Source organism: Rattus norvegicus, chromosome 4 (genome assembly GCF_021556685.1).
Source record: "Rattus norvegicus strain SHRSP/BbbUtx chromosome 4, alternate assembly SHRSP_T2T, whole genome shotgun sequence".
In the NCBI taxonomy this organism is placed as follows: domain Eukaryota; kingdom Metazoa; phylum Chordata; class Mammalia; order Rodentia; family Muridae; genus Rattus; species Rattus norvegicus.
In genome coordinates this window covers 116,915,025-116,937,116 of record NC_141537.1, presented here as the reverse complement: position 1 = coordinate 116,937,116, position 22,092 = coordinate 116,915,025, and the positions used below count along the sequence as shown (strand labels likewise).

Sequence of the window (22,092 nt, the reverse complement as noted above, 5' to 3'; positions counted from 1 at the left end):
GATTTAGCTCAGTGGTAGAGCGCTTGCCTAGAAAACGCAAGGCCCTGGGTTCGGTCCCCAGCTCCGAAAAACAGAAAAAGAAAAAAAAAAAAAAAAAGCTCAGCAGATTGCTCAGTGGGTAGAACGGAAGTTGGAGCTAGAGAGATGGCTCAGCAATTAAGAGCACTAGCTGCTTTTGCAGGAAACATAGGTTCATTCCAGCACCCACACAGAGGTCCACAACTGTCCTTAAATTCCAGCCCTAGGGGATCTAATACCCTTCTCTGACCTCCAAGGGCTTGGTACATACATGATACAAATATATGTAAGATAAAACTTTAAAAATTAAAATATTTAGGACAGGGGTTGAAGAGATGGCTCAGTGGCTAAAGGATCTTGCTCTTCTTGCTGAGGACCTGAGTTTACCCTGGTACCATGGTTACCATGGTTACCATGAGCCATGCTGTGCTACTCACAACCACATGTAACTCTAGCTCAAGATGTGATGCCTCTGGCTGCTGTAAGAACCTCTATTTATGTACACACACACACACCACACACTTTAAAATAAAATAAATCCTTTTTAAAAATAAAAATAAGGACTAGAGAGATGGCTACGCTGTTAGGAGTATGTCCTGCTCTCACTGAGGACCTATCTGGGTTTGGTTCCTAGCACCCACATCAGGTGGCTCTGGGGAATCTGACTCCTCTGACTTCCCCATGCACACTGTGTACGGTCCACACTCAGTCACACAGCCATACACATAATGAAAAACAAATCCTTAAATTTGCCAATAAATGATTACACAAACGCACACGTCTGCTTAAATAAAAACATTTAGGACAGTTATCTGTATTGTAAATATAAGTGCTCAAATAAAAACTAGCTATGAACACCACATCACCATACTGGGTTATATCACAATAACCCAGAGGCAGGCCAGGGATGATCCCGACAAGGAAACTGAGGCTTAGAGACCCATTTTCCCTGAAGCTACACAGGAAAGCACAAACCTGCTCCCGGACTCTCGGTACGTCCCATTGCCCCTCACTTCCCCTCACTGCCCCTTACTGCCCCTACTGTCCCTCACTGTCCCTCGCTTATCTCCAGGCTTCCAAGGTCAGGCTCTGAACTGCACTACTGCAAAACACCCAAAGAGCATCAACCTGCAGTCCCAGCACTCAGGGGCAGGAGGACTGGGAGTCCCAGGCCTGCCAGGGTAACACAATGAGAACCCGGTTGTAAGAGCAGCCTCACTGCTCTGGGCACATGGCGCGTGAATGTGCGTTCCTCCTTGAGAGCTGTTCATTCTACCAAATGGGAGTATCTGACACATCTCCTTAGTGTTAGAAGACTCAAGGAGAGAAAGCACATTCAGGAGTAGGAAAACTATAGAATTCCAAAGAAGTGCTACCTGGCATGATACTAGATATACATAAACTGTATAGACAATAAATATTACACAGGAGAAAGGTGAAGTGGGGTGGGGAGTGCACCTGACTGTGCCTTGAGTTCTGGAGCATTCTGTTTGGTTTGGGGCTACACAGAAGCCCTGTAAGTTATGACACATGATGGACAGGGGTATAAGGTATCTGCTTGGGTTCTTGGGTCAAATTCTAAAGTCTTCTGCCGGAAAGTCCACAACCTCTCAGTGCAGGGAGTCAGGTACTCAATAAACAGACATGCTGGGGTGCACAAGGAAGTGAGAAGGGTAGGCAGGGAGTTTAACATCAGGCAGGGACAGATGGACTGAGCTGTGGGATGGCATAGTGAGACTGCTTTAGGAAGAGCAGACATGCAGGGTAGAGAGGACACAGGAGTGACATGCAAGGACAGGCAGCATCACAGCAAAGAGCGTGCTGCAGGGTGAGCATGGTTGAGAAGGGAGACAGAGCCAGAGCCAGAGCAAAGGAGTCTGAGGAGGCCTTGTGCCAGATGCAACACTAGGGGACAGCAGGCTGGCATGGGCTTCACATACGGCCCTGGACACAGCTCTGTTCTCATATTTCCTCACCTGCGGGACTCTGGGCAAGATGTTTAACTTACTGAGCCACGGTAACACAATCCACACAAAAAGGCATTCTCTATCTCGCATGGATGTTACAAAGAATAAGGAAAACCAGCCAGGAGCTGGAGAGCAAGCCATACTAGACACTGGAGTACAGAGAGAGACTAGCTCATAGCATCAACGCCCCAACCCCTAAAAGGTGTTACGATTTAAGCAAAGGATCTGTAGCAATGCCTGGCACAAACTGTGCCCAGTCAGGTGTAGGTGCTTCTGTGGCAGTGTACCCACACATCAGTGATGACCGGCTCACAGCAGAAACTCCAAAGCTGCAATAAATGAATGTAAGGTTAGCAAATGAGGGGCCACACAGGATGTTTGCTGCTATCAATGAAGACCTGAGTTGGTTCCAGAATCTACACTGGAAGGCTCATAACCACCTATAACTCCAGCTCCAGATCTGACTCTTCTGGCCTCCTCAGACACCCACCACACACACACACACACACACACACACACACACACACACACACACTGTGTATACATAAAAGCATTTTTTAAAACACAGAAAAAAGAATGAGGACCTAAACATTAAAGGGAAACTAGGGGTGTTCTTTGGGCCTTTCTAGAGCAAATTTAACCATGCACACTAAAATGTGTTTGTCATCTGTTCCCACGTGGACCTGCGTGAGGTGAGTGCTTAACAGCAGTTAAGGATGAGGGGAAAGGAGGCAGGACTATAAAGACAACACGAGGGATCTGTGATGGAACCACTCAGTCACTGCAACAGTGTCCGTGTCCTTCTGAGACACGGCCACAGCTTTACAGTCATTAAACAAGGGGTTTGGGAAAGGGATGTGTCATCTCTATTATTCTGGGCATGAGTGTGAATATATGTGTGTGTGCCTGTGTGCATGTGTCTGCGTGCATGAGTGTGTGTGTGTGTGTGTGTTTTGCTGCAAACTGAACTGTCAATCTCATGTGCACATTAGGTAAGCACTGTACATATTTAGCCCTTTTTAAAACTTTTTATTTCTTTATTTGTGGGTATTTTTGGAGGAATATGGAGGCAAGAAGTCAGTATCAGGCTTCTTCCTCAGTTACTCTCCAAACTCTCAGGCTGAACCTGGAGGCTGCCAATTCTAGGTAGAAGAACTAGCCAGTAAGTTCCGGAATCCTCCTGTCTCCCTCTCCATTACTGGATTACATGGGTCCTGGGGAATCACACCTAGGTTGCTATTCTTGCATGACGAGCATTTTGCCAACAGATCCATCTTCCAGGTCTTGTGCTATTCATTTGGAGACAAAAATCTCAAAAAGCTGCCCAGGCAGGCCTTGAAGTTATAATCTGCCTACCTCAATCTCTCAAGTAGCTAGGACTACAAACCTGAGCCATCGGGCCAGTTTTTCATTGTTTTTCCTTACACTTATATTTAAATATACTAGTTATTCCAAAATAAAGTATTTTAAGCAGTATAGGTTCACTGGAACACTTGCTTAGCATGTGATAGCCCCAAGTCCCATGCCCAATCCTGTCAAGAAAAGTTTAAAATATTGCCAACAAAAACCAGAAAGGGGGGCTGGGAGATGGCTCAGTAATTAGTGCTTGCTGTGCAAGCATGATGGGCTGAGCTCAGATCCCCAGAACCCACACAAGACCTGGGCATGGCTGTGCGCATCTGTAAAGTAGTGTTGGAGGTGAAGGCAGACAGATCTGGAGCTTGCTGGGCACCCAGCCTAACTGAGGGTGGAGGGCATTCTGATTAAGGAGACATTCTGATGTTGGCCTCTGGAGTATGCACACACCCACGCATGCACGCACGCATGCACACTATGATTAGTGTATTACTTCCACCCATAAGTGACGCTGAGCCCGAGTCTGACACAAGCCGAGCTATAGAGCTATACAGAAGCATGCTCTTGCCACAGGATTCCTGGGCTCCTGACAGCATCCCTGGTCCTGGACTCTGCACGTTCCCTAAGCAGAAAGACAGTCCCTGATTTCTAATCCATTTTCCTCCTCAGCAATATTGAATACTGCTAAGCTATCTACAATAGTGGACGGAGTACTCAGTATCTGGTAACTAAGGAAGTCTTGGAGAATTTTCTGAACAGGGACATACACAGACTGGAGGTGAGGTAAGGAGAGCAGGTGAGGATGAGAAGCCACTTTACTGGATCCTTCTGTCATTTCTATACTGTCTCTACCAGCACCTCAGTATCCTTCAATATTCAAATACTTTCCAGTCTCATGTTTCCAAACTTTGATCCTGGGCTAACCCTCTCTTCTACTCTCTCTGATCCTACCCAAGCAGGGGCTGGTTTGAAACTTAGGCAGTCTGACGACAGAGCCAAAGTGACTCTGAAAGCACCACCCATGAAGAACAAATGTGCACACGGCCTCCCAGAGTCCAACAGGGAAAGGTCTGCTCCCTCGTGGGGGACGCTGACTAGAAGCTCAAATGAACACAGCAATATGTCATGCACGGAGCTTTTGGTCCTGGTCCTACTCCAATACGTGCCTTACAGAGATGGGAGAGCATCCTAAATAGGCTTTCTTCACCTGTCCAGCTCCTTATCCCCAGAAATGTCTGCAGCATACTCCCAATCTGACTGGAGCTCTCTCCACTCTCAAAGTCGCCCTCACTCCAGCAAGTACCCAGGGATTTCCAGGTCCACCTCTAAGATCCAGAAAAGGAGGCTGCAGTTACACCGTCTCCCTCTTATCCAGTCCTGAAGAGCAGCAACCCTCTCACTGACAGAGTACCACTTGTTTAGTTTCCAAGCAGCTTCCAGCTTAGCTCTGTCCCATAAATCAACCAGCAAGATCCTGGCACTAGGACCCAGTGGGCCGGGAGCACTGAGACTGCGCTCTACTGAGGTAGATGCACCATTTCACAACTTCAGCAAAAGCCAAGGCAGCCAACAAAGGCTCAGCCACCTCGGCTGAGCCTCTGCCTCTTGCCGCTCGGGCAGCTCACCAGCCACTCCTCTGAAACAGATCATGCCATCCTTTCTTTTTAAAACCCACGTCATCACTGGATCATAATGGAAATCAATCTCCTCAAACACCATGCAAAGGCGTATCCATAGCAACCCCAAAAGGAAGGACACAGAGATGCTCCAGTGGCTGCAGCAAAAAAAGGTGAGTTTATTTCCCTATCCATGCATCTCCCTCTGCTCACCACAGGCAGGCTCTGCCTGCAGAGCTCACCCACAACACCAGGTGGGAAAACTCAGGTGAGCTAAGAACCATCCTGTAACACAGGGTACAGGATGGAGATGAGAACAAGGTGTCGCCTCTTGGTCACGATCTCAGGTGACTGTCTTACCCTGTGATATCTGACAAGCAGCCACCAGTCATCTTTCTAATCACGATGCTGGGAATCACTCTAGCATTTCAGAGTTCCTCTGTGGCAGCAACAGACCCCACCTCCCTGCCCATTAATCTCCCTTCTCTGATGCCTTGGGAGAACGACTCCCATTTCTGCAATAGATACTCATCAAACATGAATGCTAAGCCTAACAACCCTGTATGCTTCAACTTTCCTTCCAATAAAGCAGCAATGTGCTGACAGGATTCTTGTGGAAACCACAGGAGGGTTTAGCAGTTCAAAGCTGGAGTGGACAGCTAGTGAGTTCCATGCTGCAGTGACACCTGTCCTCCCCTCTCTCTCTCTCTCTCTCTCTCTCTCTCTCTCTCTCTGACACACACACACACACACACACACACACACACGTCCTCCACCAGCTGCCACCCCAGCATATCTACCTACCCTTCCGTTGTCTGCCAACACACACGCATGCATGCACGCACAGTCTGAAAGCACTTAGAACTGAGTGAAGCACTCATTAAGAGCCAGCCACTATCATTACTGTGAGGTGAGGAGGCCTGCAAACATAGGACTCCAGCTCAGACAGGTTCCTCCACACTCCCAAGGATTATCTAAGGCTCTTTCTCTTTACTCTGATCAACTCCTTCTAGCTTCTCTTACCATACCCAAGCATCTTTCCTGATGGAGCTCGCACTGGCCACCCACCCTCAGCAAACAGCCTTGCAGAGAAAGGAAACTGGGCCTGTCAGCTAAGAATTCCCTCGCATCCACTGTTGCCTCTCTCTTCCTAAATTCATTCCCCCTCCCTTCTTCTGACCTCTGTCTCCTCCTCTGAAGACCTTCATTTCAGCTGCACCCCCTGCTGGTTCTTACAAATCACCACAAGAACCTGCCCTGGCTTCTTCAATTCTAGGAACAACTACTTCTAGTCCTTACCATGTCCTCCCCAGGCTGCCACCCCAGCATATCTACCTACCCTTCCATTGTCTGCCATACTGAGTTTGCAGCCCTCAGTGCCATCGAGCGCACACTACTCCTCTGGAGCTGTTCACATTCTCAAAGTGAAAGTGCCCTGGTAACCATGATATCTTGACCCCCAACCTCCAGATGCATTTGTCAAGCTCATGTGGTGTGGCTATCCTGAAGCAAATGAAGACGGAGGCTCCTTCCCTGGAAATGCTCTCCCTCCTGACTTCCCAAGCAGCCTTGCTCACATGCACACCAATCCCTGACTCCTCTGTCTGCCCCTGCCTTCTGTAAGTGTGGCTGGAAGAACCCACTCTCCCCTCCCAACCACCTTCTTCCGCCAACCCTCAGCAGGGACGCTGAAACTCAGACCCACATTTGTACCCTGCTGGTAGGCATCACAAACCACTCAAGTTCACCATGCCCCAACACATCTGCAGCTGCCCCCTCAGAGACTTCTCTTCCACATTTCCTCTATGGTACTGACACCAGAGTCTACCCACGTTAAATACCTTCTTACTTGAAGCAATTAATCATTACTTGCGTTAATTCTGTTGCCAGAGTCTCTCTCCGATTCATCTGTCCTCTCCATCCATGTTGCCTAATTTCAGTTCAGCCTTAGAACATTTCTGCTATGGTAAGTCTCCCCATTACATCCATTTTTAGCCTCCCAGTATCCTGAACTCAGATTCTACCCCTTCAGTTTCCTTCTGCAGTCAGCTTCCCAAAATACAGTCACGCCATCCTCATTGAAAGACTTGTGGTGGGGGCAGTGAAGTGCTTCAGTAGATAAGTCTGCCACCAGATCTAACAACTTGAGTTTGATTCCCAGGACCAACATGGTAGAAAGAACCAGCTCGAACAAGTTGTCACACACACACACACACACACACACACACACACACACACACGTAAAACATATAATAATTTTTTTATTAACTTCACTGTGAACAACAATAACCTCTCCTCTGATGCCAAAGTTCCCCCATTCTGGCTGCTTGGATCTACTTCAAGCCCTTTGCCCTGCAAATATAAAAGAGAATCACCAGGAACTCACATCATCCATTATTACTGAGCTCAACAGTCGCCTCTTTCCTGAATTCCCCAACTTCTCCCTGAAGAGCCTGCTGTTTCCTTTCTGCCCTTGTACAGACGCCTTGGACAAAGTTTTGTTACAGTACCACACTTTATTGAAAATACTGCCTGCCATCTCCTGTCCAACCTTCCCCTAGGACAGAGGGCTTTACCCCAAAGTGTCTAAGCACTGAGCACAGTGCCTTGCCCACAGTTATTGTGCCAGCCAGGCTCTAGGCACAAGGCCAGGGACAGATCAGAGGAATGACTCCACCCTTAATAGCCCATGAGAGTGACTGAGTGATTAAGACAGCGCTTGCTGTGCAGTCACAAAGGCCTGTGTTCAGATCTAGCGTCCAGAGTGAAGACAGCATTACAGGCGTCTGCTGGGTGCCTCAAAAGGCCTATAGTGAGACTCTGTCTCAAAGAAAGAAAGAAACAAGCAAACAAACAAAAAAAAAAAATCCAAACAAAACAAAACAAAAAAAGGAGTAAATCAGAGCATTAGAGAATAATACCTTCTTTGACCTCCAGGACATGCACAGAGACACACGCCAGACACAGATGTGCAGACATCACACCAAGTTCAAACATACCAAAAAACAAAAACACAAACAGGGGCTGAAGAGATAGATAGCTTGGTGGTTAAGAGCACTGACTGGGGGTTGGGGATTTAGCTCAGCGGTAGAGCGCTTGCCTAGCGAGCGCAAGGCCCTGGGTTCTGTCCCCAGCTCCGGAAAAAAAAGAAAAGAAAAGAAAAAAAAAAAAAAAAAAAAAGAGCACTGACTGCTCTTCCAGAAATTATGAGTTCAATTCCCAGCAACCACATGGTGGCTCACAACCATCTGTGATAGGATCTGATGCCCTCTCTGGTGTGTCTGAAGACAGCTACAGTGTACTCACATAATGAAATAAATAAACAAATCTTTAAAAAACAAAAAAAACACAAGGTGGGGGAAGTAGATACATACCACACACACGCGCACACAAACACACACACACACACACCTCACAGTCACACACACCACACACACATACACACTCATACACCACATACACACATGTACACACAAACATACACACGCACACACAAACACACACCACACACACACACACCACACACATGCACACACACACCACACACATGCGCACACACACAGAGCCAGTGCATGATCTTTCAGACAGGCACCTCAGCTCATGTGCTTCCATGGTAAAGAAACCACAAGCACAGAAGGCTCTAAATAAAATGCAGACCTCAGAGAAGGAATGTTCTCCAAAAGGTTCTGAGGGCACCAAGGCCCCACTCTCTCCTGCAGTAAAGCCCCTGTGAGATAAGAAAGGGCAGGAAAAGGGTAGGATCCAAACCTCAACTAATACTACTGAACACCAAGAAAAATATCAATAAGCCAAAGCCAGAATCCCAAGATGGCAAAGTTCCTAAGGTGCGTTTGCATCAGACAGTCTCTTACCTGGTTCTGGTCCATGGACACACACTCCGATTAGCAAAGATATAGATCACTGGATTGATAGACACCGGCTTCCAGAACTCGCTGCTGCCCTGGGTGGTGGGGGGCACTGAGAACCCAGTTTTCCTCTCCCTTCACACACAGACATCTGACAGTCCCCCATTACTACCTAGCCTCTAAGCAGGCCACAGCAACTCTGATCTTTTCTGGTGGGCTGCACAGAGCCAAAGGGCGGCTGATGCTCTTGCCCGTCTCCCAGTCCCTTGGACTCCTTCGGGTCAGTGTCTTCTCCTCTGTACCCCCATATCCAGCCAGGCTTCCCACAGCACCCACACCCTTTCTGTCTCCACTCTTCCCGTGTCCATCAACCATTGTCTAATGGTTCCAGGTTTGGTGTGTGCATCTCGTCTGTCCTAAAGCAGCTGCTCCCAGTGCTTTCGGTAGTCTTGCACACCATGCCCACCCTTCAAAGTTCATCTATGTACAGACAGAGGCAGATTTAAGAATGGATTTTCTTAAATGAGATGAAAGAATTAAGCACCGATTTAGTCTGAAGAAAATGCTGGGAGTATCTGTCACCTGATGCTATAAGAGTCAATGGTTTACCTCAGCTTCCTTTAGTTTTTGTTGTTGTTGTTTTTTTTTTTTTTTTTTTTTTTTTTTGAGGCAGGACCTCTGTAGCTGGGGCTGACTTGAAACTCACTATGTAGCCCAGACTGTCCCCAAACTCAGGGAAATATTCCTGTATTTGCCTCTGGGGCTGGGATTATAAACAGGTATCACAAGCATGGCTTAGAAGCCAACTTTCTTTTTTATCTTTTAAGTAGCCATGGCTGTCCTGGAGTTCAATATGTAGAGTAAGCTAACCTCAAACTCATGGGGATCTGCCTGCTCCTGCCTCCTGAGTGCTGGGATTAAAGAGTTGACTTTGTTTGTTTGTGTTTTTGAGACAGTCTCTCTATATAGCCCTAGCTGTCCTGGAACTCACTCTGTAGATCAAGATGTACTCGAACTCACAGAGATTCACTTACCTCTGCCTCCCAAGTGTTGGGGTTAAAGCTGAATACTAAAAAACCAGGCTCAGTCCTGCTAGCTCCCACCTTTAATACTTGGGAGGCAGAGGCAGTCAGATCTCTGAATTCAAGGCCTGGTCTACAGAGTGGGTTCCAGGACAGCCAGGGATACACAGAAAAATCTTGTCTCAAAAAACAAAGACAACAACCAAGTTGAGTGTCACCACACCTGGAAAGAGGTTGCTTTTCTTTGGTTTAAGTCTAAGAGACAGCCTAGACAAGGACGGACCCTGCAGGGTGATTTATGCTAAGAATCCTAGCAACTGGGATGCTCGGGGAGAAGCGGGCACTGGAGGCCAGCTGTGGTTACACAGGGAGTCTGAAGCCAGCCTGTATCGCATGAGACTCTATTTCAAAGGAGGGGGTGCAGGTAGGGAGAGAGAGAGAAACTATCTAGTTATTTCCCCATCATTAGAAATGTTCAAGCCAAATTGTCAAATCTGCCAAACGGAGTATCATGCATGGAAGTCAACTACAACAAAGGCGACTGGGATTAGAAGCCCAGCATTGAGACAGAGGAGGCTGAGATGTCTCCAAATCCTGACTCCTGTTTTTAGAGCTGGATAAAGTGACTGACCCAGGACAATAGTTTGTTCTACATAGTACGTAGCAAAAATGTGTCTGTCAACTAAGATCTTGTCCCTGAACCAGCATCACCTGGGAATCTGATGCAACAGATTGTTACAAATGCAGACTAGATGAGAGCTGTATTTCACCAGATTCTATTAAACACATACCTTCATTAAAGTAAAAACCATTGGCATACACTGCCCCTTTACAAATGGTGGGTTTCTACTTCTGGAACTGCATTTCCAAAACTGCACCAGATGTTAAGCAGACACAACCAAAACCAAAGCAAACAAGCAAGCGAACAAACAAAAATCCAGTATCTCCCTGTCTACTTGGAGAAATTATGCATATATAACCTAGTTGGAGACTCTTGAGAAATAAATACCTTGAATGGAAAGTTCTGAAATAGTCTGCTGAGAAAAACCTGAACCACAAACTTTCAAACATATATGTATACAAAGCACCTTTTACATAATAAAATTACAGAGCTGAATAGCTGGTTCAGTGGTTAAGAGCACCTACTATTCTTACAGAGGACCTGAGTTCAACTGGCCATAGCTCCTGCTGCAGGGGCCTGACATCTCTGGCCTCTGTAGGGACCTACACTCATACATACTTTTCATACATAGTTTCGTTTTGTTTTTTTTTTAGGTTATCTTTATCTGTTTAAACACAGTGCAAGTCAGGCTTTGGTAGCACAGTAGGCTAAGAACGCCAATTTCTGGCACAGTTCTTCCATTCTCAGTACCTTAAGCACACCAGGGTACCAAAGGGCCAACAGTCGCTTGCAGCTCTCTGCGCTGCTGTAAATGAGTTTCGGTCCAAAGATCTGCCTCTTTGAAAACAGCAGTTTCGCATCTGTGTGCTTTAGCCGTTGTCCAGCCCACAGTGACCAGGGATGTGTGTACAAGACGACTACACAAGGATCATTTTGCAAGCCTAGTCGGACCCCAGGACAGGGCGTACTCACATCAAACGCATTTCCAGACCCCCATGTCTTAATCCTTTAGGATTAATTTTTGTCTTCGTTTAACACAAATTCCTAACCACGTGTCCACAGAAAGTCTATGCTCACTTCGATGTCACGGCTAGCAGGGGTCCCTCGCAAATCTGGAGTGGACAAGCCTGAGAGAAACGCTCAGTGGGGCCCCAGGCCCGCCCGCCAACCGGGGTGCCGCCCACCCTCCGAGCCCACCAAACCCGAACCCCGGATCCCCGCCAGCTCCGCGCGAGCTCCGGGACTGCTCAGCAGACAGTTGGCGGGGTCGCCGCCCGCGTACCTGCTGTCAGGGCTCCGCGCCCGGCTCGGCCCCGCCGCCGCCCGCTGCCCCAGACTTGCCGCCCCGCCCCGCTCCGCCCCGCCCCGCCCCACGGACTGCCCTGCGTGCCGCCCGCTCCCGCATCGATCCCCAAAGCTCTCAGGTCCCAGTAATCTCTAGAGTTCTGTGAGCAGTCTCCTCATTCCTGCAGCCCCGCCCTAGCTGACAATGTCTCGCCAAGCATGGCAGAGAAGACATCGATAAGGCACTGAGCTAGACACCTGCGGCGGGGTGCGTGCATGTAAGCATGCGCATGCGCACTACGCCTGGGAAGTCGATTAGGACCACGGTCGAGAGGCGGGGGAGGGTGAACGCCCTCTGCTGGCGGAGGATCTTGGGGAAGGATTGAGAATTTTTGTTTTGATCTCAAAACGTGACAATTATTGACAGGAAGTAGGGAGAGATAAATTAAAATGTCCCTTTCTGGGGCTGGGGATTTAGCTCAGTGGTAGAGCGCTTACCTAGGAAGCGCAAGGCCCTGGGTTCGGTCCCCAGCTCCGAAAAAAAAAGAACCAAAAAAAAAAAAAAAAATGTCCCTTTCTTTTCTCTTTCCTCTTCAGCATTCCTCAGCCCCCACCCCCAGGAACTGAACTGGCTAGAACCGAGAGGTCAGCAGCATTGAAGTGGTGTAGAAAGTTTCAAGAGTCCTTTTGTTTTGAGTGTCTCATCGCTAGCCCTTGAGATAAAACTAGCGACAACCCAGTGCTAGTCAGCATGAGGCAGAAGGATCGCCCCATGTTCTAGAGAAGCCTGAGGGTAGTAGGTACCAAGTGTTACAATGAGTTAGGAAAAGCAAATGTGCAACTCTGCAGGAGAGGGAGTTAGGATTTCACAGACCGGTTCCATTCCACCTTCAGTTTACGAGCTGTGTGACATCTTGTGCTGGTAACGACCTCTCAGTACCATTCCTTATTTGTAAAATAACTATCAGTGACAAGATCTGGAAAGAATGGACACCTCCGCTATTTCATCTCCTAAATATTTCTAATTATTCTGAACATACAATGCATTCCTACCATTCGAAAATCAAACTCGAGCCTGCTGGAAACGGGTCAGCAGCTAAAGGTATCCACCATACAAGCCTGACAACTTGAGTTTGATTCCTGGAATCCACATGAAGATAGGAGAGAACTGACCACACACATACACACACACACCACATATCGTACACACACCTCACCATATACACATACAGTGTACACCACACGCACAAGCTACTAAATGAAATATAAAAGTAATACTTTAAAGTATTTACTGAGCCAAACATGAAGGCACATGCCTTTAATTCCAGTATTCTAAAGGCAGGGACAGGTGGTTCTAAGTTGAAGACCAACCTGTTGTATGCACCAAGTTCCAGGCCAGCAGGATTGTATAGTAAAAGCCTGTCTCAATTTAAAAAGAAGGGGGTTGGGGATTTAGCTCAGTGGTAGAGCGCTTGCCTAGGAAACGCAAGGCCCTGGGTTCGGTCCCCAGCTCCGGAAAAAAAAGAACCAAAAAAAAAAAAAATTAAAAAGAAGGGGGAAGGGGGAGTTCCAGCATGGTGGCACACATCTTTCACCACAGAACAGACAGATAGATCTTGGGGTTCAAGACCAGCCTGATCTGCAGAGCTAGTTCCAGGACAGCCAGGGGTATACAGAGAAAGCTGACAGAAAATACATCTCAAACCCCCTGAAAACATATGCCCTGAGAAGGCTCCCTTTAGCCCTTGTTCCACCCTACTCTACCCTCCTTGCCTGCTACAGGTGATTAGTTTCTTGGTCATCTGGTGAAAGTTTTACTTAAACACAAACTCTAATGAACGGAGTTCCACTCCTTTCATCTCTTATGCAATGGCAGTATAGTATATAGACTTACATTCTGCCTTTTTTTTTCTCTATAGAATCTCTAAGATTTATCCATTTTATGTGTATGAGTGTTTTGCCTACATGTATGTTATGTCTGTGCACGAGGCACATGGGGAAGACAGAAAAGGGCTTAGTTCCCCTGGAGCCGGAGCTGGTGGAGATGGTTATGAGCTGAGCCATGCGGGTGCTGGGAATTGAGCTCAGGTCTTTTGGAAGAGCAGACAGTAACTATTCTTAACTAACACTGAGCCATCACATTCAAACGAAGTGGGTAAATCTTTTCTGGTTGAACAAGCCTGTATCTGAAATCCCAGCACTTGGAAGGTTTAGGGATCAGAAGTTCAAGGCCATGATCCATGGCATGCTAGCAGTCCTGGGCTACAAGATAACATAGCTTGAAAAACAGAGGTCCTCATTTGTGGCTGTACATACTTATTGACTGGACTCCTCTAGTTCCTTTGTTTTAGTTGTGTGCATGTGTGTTGGTGTCTTGGGTGCACATACCCATGTGTGTACATTTGGAAGCCGGAAGTTGACCTGAAGTCTCTTCCTCCATCACTCTCCACATTATTTTTTGGAGACAGGGTCTCTCACCAATTCTGACTAGACTGGCTGGCCAGCAAACCCTAGGGCTTGTCCCTTCTCAACTTCCCCAGAATAGGGAGTGTAGGCTGGGGGCTTTTACGCAGGTCCTCAATGCTTTGCTTTACATAGCAAGTGCTCTACTGGCTGAGCCATCTTCTGGACCCTGTTTTTAGTTTTTTACTGTTCACTGTTGTGCGACCACGGGGATACATAGGACGTTTCACATGTGAGCATATTTATGTGTGTGTCTTAATTGCTTAAGATTTATTGGTCATGTATATGTGTTTTACCTGTAAGTCTGTATGATACAGTGCTTTTTCTGTCATATGCAAAATTCTAGGTTCATTTTCCTGAACACAGGAGTAAAACTCAAACAGAAAAAAAATTAGGTTTTTCCATTCAAGATGAACTAAGTAAGCTCCGGGAGCTGGAAAAGGAGAGCGAACCCATGTGTGGAATCACTCTATACTTATAATCACCGTTGTGCACTTCCTCCCATAGTGAAAGGACAAAGTTCTCCCTGGGAGCCAGATCTGCCTTACAGTCCTCAGATCTTCTCTTTTAACGAGTGTTTTGGGGGCGGGGGCAGAGAACTATAGGGAGCCGCCTTATCCCTTGGCCTTATCTCCTAAACCGTGACAACGGCGCCCCCAGAGTCCTGTTAAGGGAATAGACAGCTTTGGAAGAAATGGCACCATCTCGTCAGTCAGTTCCTGCCGCAACGCGTTTATTTTGAGCAAGGTTCTGTTCTCAGTGTGGAGGCTCAGGACCCAGAGTGGGGCACAGGCTTGGTGGGGAGCAGCCAGGCTTTGGGGGTCTCGTTCCTTAGCTGTTTCATAATCACCTGAGGCTTGGACACACCTGTCTGGATGGGTTGCTGCTCAGGCGCCTGAGGGGTGCCTTCTTCAGCCTCCTCTTGGATGGCAGCAGGGTTGAGCAGCTCCTGGGTGCCCCGGTTCCACATACTCACACCAGGAACCAGCTTCATGTTTTCTGAAATAACCATGGGCTTCCACAGCACCTGGGACGTAGCCTCGAGGACCTGGGGCACCGCTAGGGGCCATCCAGAGTCCTCTGAGACAGAGTCTTCCACAGGTTCCTGGCCCTGTGGAGGCACTCGAGTCCGTCCCGCCCACAGCTCTCCCAGCTGCTCCGCCTCCCGCTCCCAACCACTTGGCCACTTAGCTCGGGGCCATAGTTTGGGGCTCGGGGCACTGGCGACGTCGGGAGGGACTAGATTTCTAGCGAGGAAGCGGAACCCGGGGCTGAGGAATGGCAGGTTTGACCCGAAGGATGGTGAGGATTGGGCCAAGTTTAAAGTGGGATCCGGGCCGGAAGAACGGAATGTAGCGCAACGCTTGAGAGGGAACCTTGGGATAGAGACCTGGAGTTTGGAGTGCGTACGTGAGCCGAGGGCTTGGGACTCGCTTGCTGAGGCCCCAACTTGGCTCTTCCGCGGACGCACGCGATATATTTCCAAAGGGCGCGCTTCGAGGTCTGGGATCAGGACCTCGGCCACGGGGCGCACCCAGTGGCGGGGCAGCCGTGAGGGATCCAGGCGCATCGTGGGCGTCTTGTGGCTTGGCCGCCGTTCCATTCCTCCAGGCTGCAGAAACGGGGAGGGCCCATCCGGCGTGGGCACACTGAGAAGGGACCTATCTGCCGACCCTATCGAGGAGCGGCAGAGCTGGCCCTTGTTCTTCAAGTTCAGCCGGTCCCCCGCGGCGTCTGGCTGGGGCACGCAGTGGTAAAGATCCTGCAGCGACAGGTGTGAACCGAAGGATGAGCCCGTCCTCTCACAGGTCTGCAGACTGACTACTTGGGACAGCTTCGGAGAAAGCTGGGGGCTGTGGACGGTCTGGACTTCCAGAGTAGGTCGTAAAGACTCCTTCGAGGGCACAGTCAAGATACTCTCCTGGCGGTGGGGTACTTCCAACGCATCCCGAGGCTCAGCTTCCTCAAACACTTCCATGGCGGGCGTGGGTCTCGGGTTGACTCTAGGCTCGGCCGAAGGTTCTGAAGATTGTGTCGGCTCCTGGGACTCTCTGCCCAACCACGATGAATCTATAAGGAACTGGTCCGGGTTCCCAGGTTCCTGGGGAAACACACAAGGGTAATAAGACGTTGGAAATGGAGGGAAAGGGCCTCACTTCATGATCCTGAGCGGCTCCAGAGGAGACTTCTGTCGGGAAGAGGCTCAGGGCTTGGGCTTACTTCGTTGTGGAAGTGCTCCTCTACACCAACGGGCGCCGGTGCGTGCAGTACAGGCACGGAGCCCTGGGCCCAGGCATCCGTGGTGCATGCCAGGGGCTCCTCATCCTCGCCCCACGTGGGGTCCTCAGCCACTGCAGATTCTCCCTCATCTCGGGCCAGGAAGCGCCACTCAGTGATCTGCAGCATGGCCTCTCGAGCCTGGCTAATGGTGAATGGAACGCACTGTGGAAGTGAGGGAGGGTCTCAGCCTTGCCAGGAGAGGCAGGGTAGAAGATAAGTCTGGAAGACCCAGATCTATGCCCACCTGCTGGGTCAGATAGACTTTGAAGGCACACTCCATAACTCGAGTCACAAGGTCGGCCAAGATGTCACCCACTATGTCCTCGCCCTCCTCCAGTGACATAAACGCAATCCATTCTGCCTCATTGAGCCGCCCAGGCACGATGTCCACCTGCGGCACCGGCTGGGTGGGTGGCCGGGCTTTTTCTGCCTTGGATCGGGTCACCCCACGGTCTCGCGCCTGCCTCTGTAGGAACGAAATGGGTACTCAGGACAGGAAACCAAGGGGGTGGGACTGATGGGCTAAGGGCTAGAAAGACCCTTTTGCAAGATGTTTTCTAAGAAAGAAAAGGGCCTGGGACAAGGAACCTTCAAGTCCGTGATGCGGCGGATAGACACTCTGTAGGTATAGCACTTAATTTAATACTCGTAACAGCCACCAAGCCTGCTTTAATGACAAGGAAACTGACAGTTGACACCAATCATGCTCAACTCACAGCTCTGTTATTTGCCTTGCAGCAGTGTCAAGTTCTTGACAGTTCAAAGAAGTCTCCTCTGCTCGTGTTTCATTTTGCTTTGAACAATCTTGTTATGTAGTTCTGGCTGGCCCAGAATTTGCTATGTCGACTAGGCTTACCTCAGGTTTGCAGTAATTCTCCTGCCTCTGACTCTTAGGTTCTAGGATTACAGGAATGGAGCAGCACACTAAGGTCTCTCTTTGTTGCCTTTTGTGCCTGTGGATATTGTGGTCCTGGAGAGTGGACCCAGGACACTGCATACTCTATCACTGAGTTAAATCCCTCACCCTCTCCCCGCCCCCACTCCTTCCAGACAGGGTTTCTATTTGTAGACTTGGCTGTCCTGAAACTCACTGTGTAGACCAGGCTGGCCTTCAACTTGATTCCACCTGCCCCTACTTCCCAAGTGCTGAGATTTAAAGGCCTGTATTCCTACCACTCAGCCTTTCTACTTTTTGTTTGTTTGAAACAGAGTCTCTCTGTGTAGTCTTGGTTGTCTTGGAACTCACTCTGTAAACCAGGGTGGCCTTGAACTCAGAGATCTGCCTGCCTCTGCCTCCCAAGTGCTGGGATTAAAGGCGTGCGCTGCTATCCCTGGCTCTCCTTTTACTTCTTATTTTGAAATCTTACAGAGTTGCCAAGGCTGGTCTTGAAATTAACTTGTGATCTCTCTCTCTCTCTCTCTCTCTCTCTCTCTCTCTCTCTCTCTCTGTCTCTCTCTCTCTCTGTCTCTCTCTCTCTCTCTCACACACACACACACACACACACACACACACACACACACACACACACATTTATTATGTATACAGTGTTTTGCCTGCATGTATGCTCACAGGCCAGAAGAGGGCACCAGATTCCATTACAGATGGTTGTGAGCCACCATGTGGTTGCTGGGAATTGAACTTAGGACCTCTGGAAGAACAGTCAGTGCTCTTAACCTCTGAGCCATCTCTCCAGCCCTTCCACCCCCCCTTTTTTAATTGAAAATTTATAGAATATATTCTGATCACAGTTTCCCTTTCCCCCATCCCTCAGATCCTCTCCACCTCCCCACTCGTCCAACTCCAGGCCTTCTATCTCTCTTCCTCTTTAGAAAACAAACGGGCAAATTAAAAAAAGGCAAACAAACCAGATTTTAACAAACAAAAAACAGTAAAAAGCACAAGAAACACACACAAAACAAACAAAAACCCCCATAAAACACAAATAAGAAACTATAATATGCAAGCAAAATATAGAGAAAAATTTAAAAATGCACAAATGAAACAATATGAGCCAGAAGAGAAAAAGTCTATGAAAGCGCCACTGAGTCCATTTTGTGTTGGCCATCTACTTCTGGCTCAGGGGCCTACCCTTAAGTGTAGTCTCCCGGGGTTGGGGATTTAGCTCAGTGGTAGAGCGCTTGCCTAGCAAGTGCAAGACCCTGGGTTCAGTCCCCAGCTCCAGAAAAAAGAGGAAAAAAAAGTGTAGTCTCCCTAGTAGAATCCACTGGGAAAACTGATGTTTCCTTTGCCAAGTGGTTGTCAATTGAAAATAGCTTTTTGGTTAGGAATGGGAGCCCATGTCCACTTCTCACTCACAGCACAGGACCCAATCTGGCTTGGCCCTGTGAGTTTCTATGTAGGTCCTGCTGAGCTGGAAAAACAGCTGTCTTGATGCCATCCGTCTGTCCCTCTGCCTTTTGCCTCAGCCTCCCGAGTAGAGTAAGCCTTCACTACTGCACCATCTTTAACCACTTTTTCTATTCACATCTTATGGAATTCACCTAAGGTCACATCTGAGATAAGTAACTAAGTATAGTCAGATTTCATATCTACATTTGTCTAACTCCAAAACTTAATTCTTGCTTCCCAAACAAAGGTATTTCTAAAATATATAAAAGAAAAACATGTCAGGATATTTTTAAAAACTCATCCAAAAAGAAAGGGAAATAAGAAAATAAATGAGGGTTGGTGAGGTGACTCACTGAATAAAGGTGCTCACAGCTCAGCCTAATGACCAAAGTTTGGTTTTCAGCACAACAAAGTAGGAGGAGAGACCCATCTCCCACAAGTCACCCTCTAACCTCCTTTTGTGCACTATGTCATACACCACACACACACACACACACACACACACACACACACACACACACACACACACAAATAAATGTAACAAGAGATTGAATTCATTAAGAGACTCCTGTGATGGCTTGAAAAAGAATGGCCACATAAGTTCAATTTGAACTGTTTGGGAAGGATTAGGAGGTGTGGCCTTGTTGGAAGTGAATCTCGAGGGACCAGTTTTGAGGCTTCAAAAGTCCATCGTTTGCAGTTAGCTCTCTTTGCCTCGTGGGCTCTCAGCTACTCCTCCAGCTGTGCCTGTCTGCCTGCTGCCTTGCTCCCCATCATGGGGCTCATGGACTCCTAACCATTTGGAACTGTGAATCCCAAATTAAACACTTTCTTTTATAAGTTGCTTTGGTCATGATGTTTTACCACAGCAAGAGATAAGTAACTAAGAAAAGCCCAAGAGTAACTTAAAGACACAATGTTTCACAAAAGAGGTGTAGTAAGTAAAAAACAAACAAACAAAAAACCATTGTAGAGAGAGCCAGAAATAGGCGTGATGGCTCACAGCAATAAACTCAGTGCCCAGGAGCCTGAAGCAGTTGCTGTGGGTTCAAGGCCAGACTGGACTGTGAAATGAGACCATGAAGGAAGATGGTTCCTTCCGAAATTTACCTCCAAATATAAGCTTTTATCTATCTACATTATTGCTTCATATTCTATATTCTCCAATATTCATTCTCTCAGGCAATCTGTTGTCTTCTGTTCTCTACACTTCCAATTTCTGGCCTTGAATTCCCAGAGACTAAGCAGCTTTAGTTCTGGGACTAAAGCTGTGCTTCCTTAAGCCCAGGCTAAATCTTTAAAGCCAAAACAAAATCAAAGAACTGATCCCTTAGGTCTCTCCCCCCAGCTGGGACAGACATGTGGAGTGCACCTAACACAAGAGAACTGAGATATTTTTTTACTCCTTCATTTTTCCCAAGGGTCTACCAATCTCTTTTATCTTTTTAAATGTCTTGACTCTGGGAGTAAGAAAGTTGACTCAGCAGTTAAAGAGCATTAGCCACTCTTCCAGAGGACCTGGCTTTGATTCCTAGCACCCACATGATGGCTCCAAACTGTAATTCCAGTTCCAGATCTGATTTCCTCTCCTGGCCTCTGCAGGCATCAGACATGGACATGGTGCACAACACACATGCAGACAAAACACCCATATATATATAAAATTTTTTTCTCGACTTAACCTATTTGGCTTTTGACAGCAGCATGGGAGGGTGTCGGTATGGAAGAGGCTATGAGTTCAAGGGCAACCCGGTCTATATAGTGAGTTCTAGACCATCCAGGGCTACATACACAGTGAGACCTCACCTCAAAATAAAAGGCAAGCCATGGTAGCACATGTCTTAAATCACAGCACTCTGGAGGCAGAGTCGGAGGCCAACCTGGTCTACATAATCAAACTTTCTGGGGGTAAAAACAGTAATAATGATAATAAAGTCAGTTTTAAGGTCACCCTTTGAGTTGTTTGATCCATTTCATAGTCCTGAAATTGTCAAGGTAGTGATTTATCCACCAGGTCCTCTTCCTAGTGCCTGATTCTGGTTTACCCACCAAAATGGAATCCTAGGCATAAAGGAATTACTACTTGCACTCGCAGTTCAGCTGTTCAGAATTTGCTTGTTCTTGGCCTGGTGCAGCAGTCGACCCTTGGGGACAGAGGTGCACCATCTCCATCTCGAACCTAGAGCTAGTCCATTGCCCCTATACCAGCCAACCCAGTTCTTGAGCACTCCTCAAGTCGAGCTGAAACTCACCGAGCCTTCGTGTGACATTGTCACGACAGTCACTCCAAGACGGTGGGTGTTTCAGCTGACCTCAGGACCCTCCATCGCTGTAGCTGCAGCGGCCGCGACCCAACGGTCGCCTCGGCAACCAGACCCGCTGAGGGTCGGTGGCGGGGTCCACGGTTGCTTAGCAACCGCGTAGCCGCGCGTATCCAGTTCCAGTCACAGGCCACGCCCAGAGGCCGTGCGTCCGTGCGTCGTCTCTATGGTGGCGGCGGATTCGGAGGGACTTGAGGATCGCGGCGTCTGGCAAGGCTCACTTGAGGGTTGGGTGTGGGTTGCAGGTGTGACCTCTGACCTTGGCGTGGGCCTTCAGGTAGCCAAGCTGTGGGAGGAAGGGTTGGAGACCACATTCTGCCTTTTTAGCTGAGACGTTCGGTGCTACCAGGTCTTTACATCATCATTCTTCCTGTGGGATTCCCTGGTGGCCTCAACACTCAACCCTGAGGCTCTCCTGCTCCGTGGGATCCTCTCCTCCTTGTGACTATTATCCATCCTTGTGACTTTCCTCGGGGACTCTATCTGTCAAGGCTCTCTCTCAGTGTCTCCCGGTTGCATCTCATCGTCCTTCTCCCCTGTCCAAGTGTCCTCTGTGGCCTTCTTCCCGTTTGCCGTGCGGTAACTCTAGTAATTTCTCTCCCAGGATGTTCCGCCGCGAGCGCTCCATCCCACTTCGTGGCTCTGCCGCCGCCCTGTCTAACAACCTCAGTGTACTGCAGCTTCCAGCCCGTGATCTCACGCATTTTGGGGTGGTTCATGGACCGAGCGCCCAGCTTCTCAGCGCTGCCCCTGAGGGTGTGCCCTTGGCCCAGCGCCAGCTCCACGTTAAAGAGGGCGCTGGAGTGAGTCCCCCACTTATCACTCAGGTGAGGCAAGGAGTGAAAGAGGAGTTGCTTAAATCAGTGTGATCCTTGTTCTTTAACCCCTATCCTCTTGATGCCTTAATGTCCCGTACTGTGATGTGCG

At 48.4% G+C, this 22,092-nt stretch overlaps 3 protein-coding genes across 37 annotated transcripts in view; 1 reads left to right on the top strand and 2 right to left on the bottom strand.

Moving 5' to 3' along the window:
- Window positions 1-11,814, bottom strand: part of Dctn1 (dynactin subunit 1) — a 32,778-nt gene extending 20,964 nt beyond the window's left edge. For 12 of the 24 annotated variants that reach the window (XM_087656269.1, XM_087656265.1, XM_087656278.1 and 9 more), the window contains exon 1: window positions 11,750-11,814. The gene's annotated coding sequence lies outside the window, so the exon portion shown is untranslated. Of the gene's footprint in view, window positions 1-11,217 lie in introns of all 24 variants that reach the window. The other 12 variants (XM_087656270.1, XM_087656266.1, XM_087656275.1 and 9 more) reach the window with 2 other exon arrangements.
- The window catches only part of Wdr54 (WD repeat domain 54), a 34,600-nt gene that overhangs the window by 9,785 nt on the left and 2,723 nt on the right, over window positions 1-22,092 (top strand). For 2 of the 11 annotated variants that reach the window (XM_087658765.1, XM_087658757.1), the window contains exons 1-2: window positions 21,321-21,375; window positions 21,770-21,992. Coding sequence is in view for 6 of the 11 variants with exons in the window: in XM_087658757.1 (XP_087514883.1) it covers window positions 21,332-21,375; window positions 21,770-21,992 (267 nt within the window). In the remaining 5 variants the exon portion in view is untranslated. 11 annotated transcript variants of the gene reach the window in all.
- Window positions 14,923-21,843, bottom strand: C4h2orf81 (similar to human chromosome 2 open reading frame 81). Of its 2 annotated transcripts, NM_001024330.1 has the most exon segments (4): window positions 14,923-16,315; window positions 16,435-16,656; window positions 16,739-16,960; window positions 21,097-21,180. In NM_001024330.1, coding segments are annotated over 4 exon segments (1,794 nt in total). In that variant the 5' UTR covers window positions 21,115-21,180; the 3' UTR covers window positions 14,923-14,983.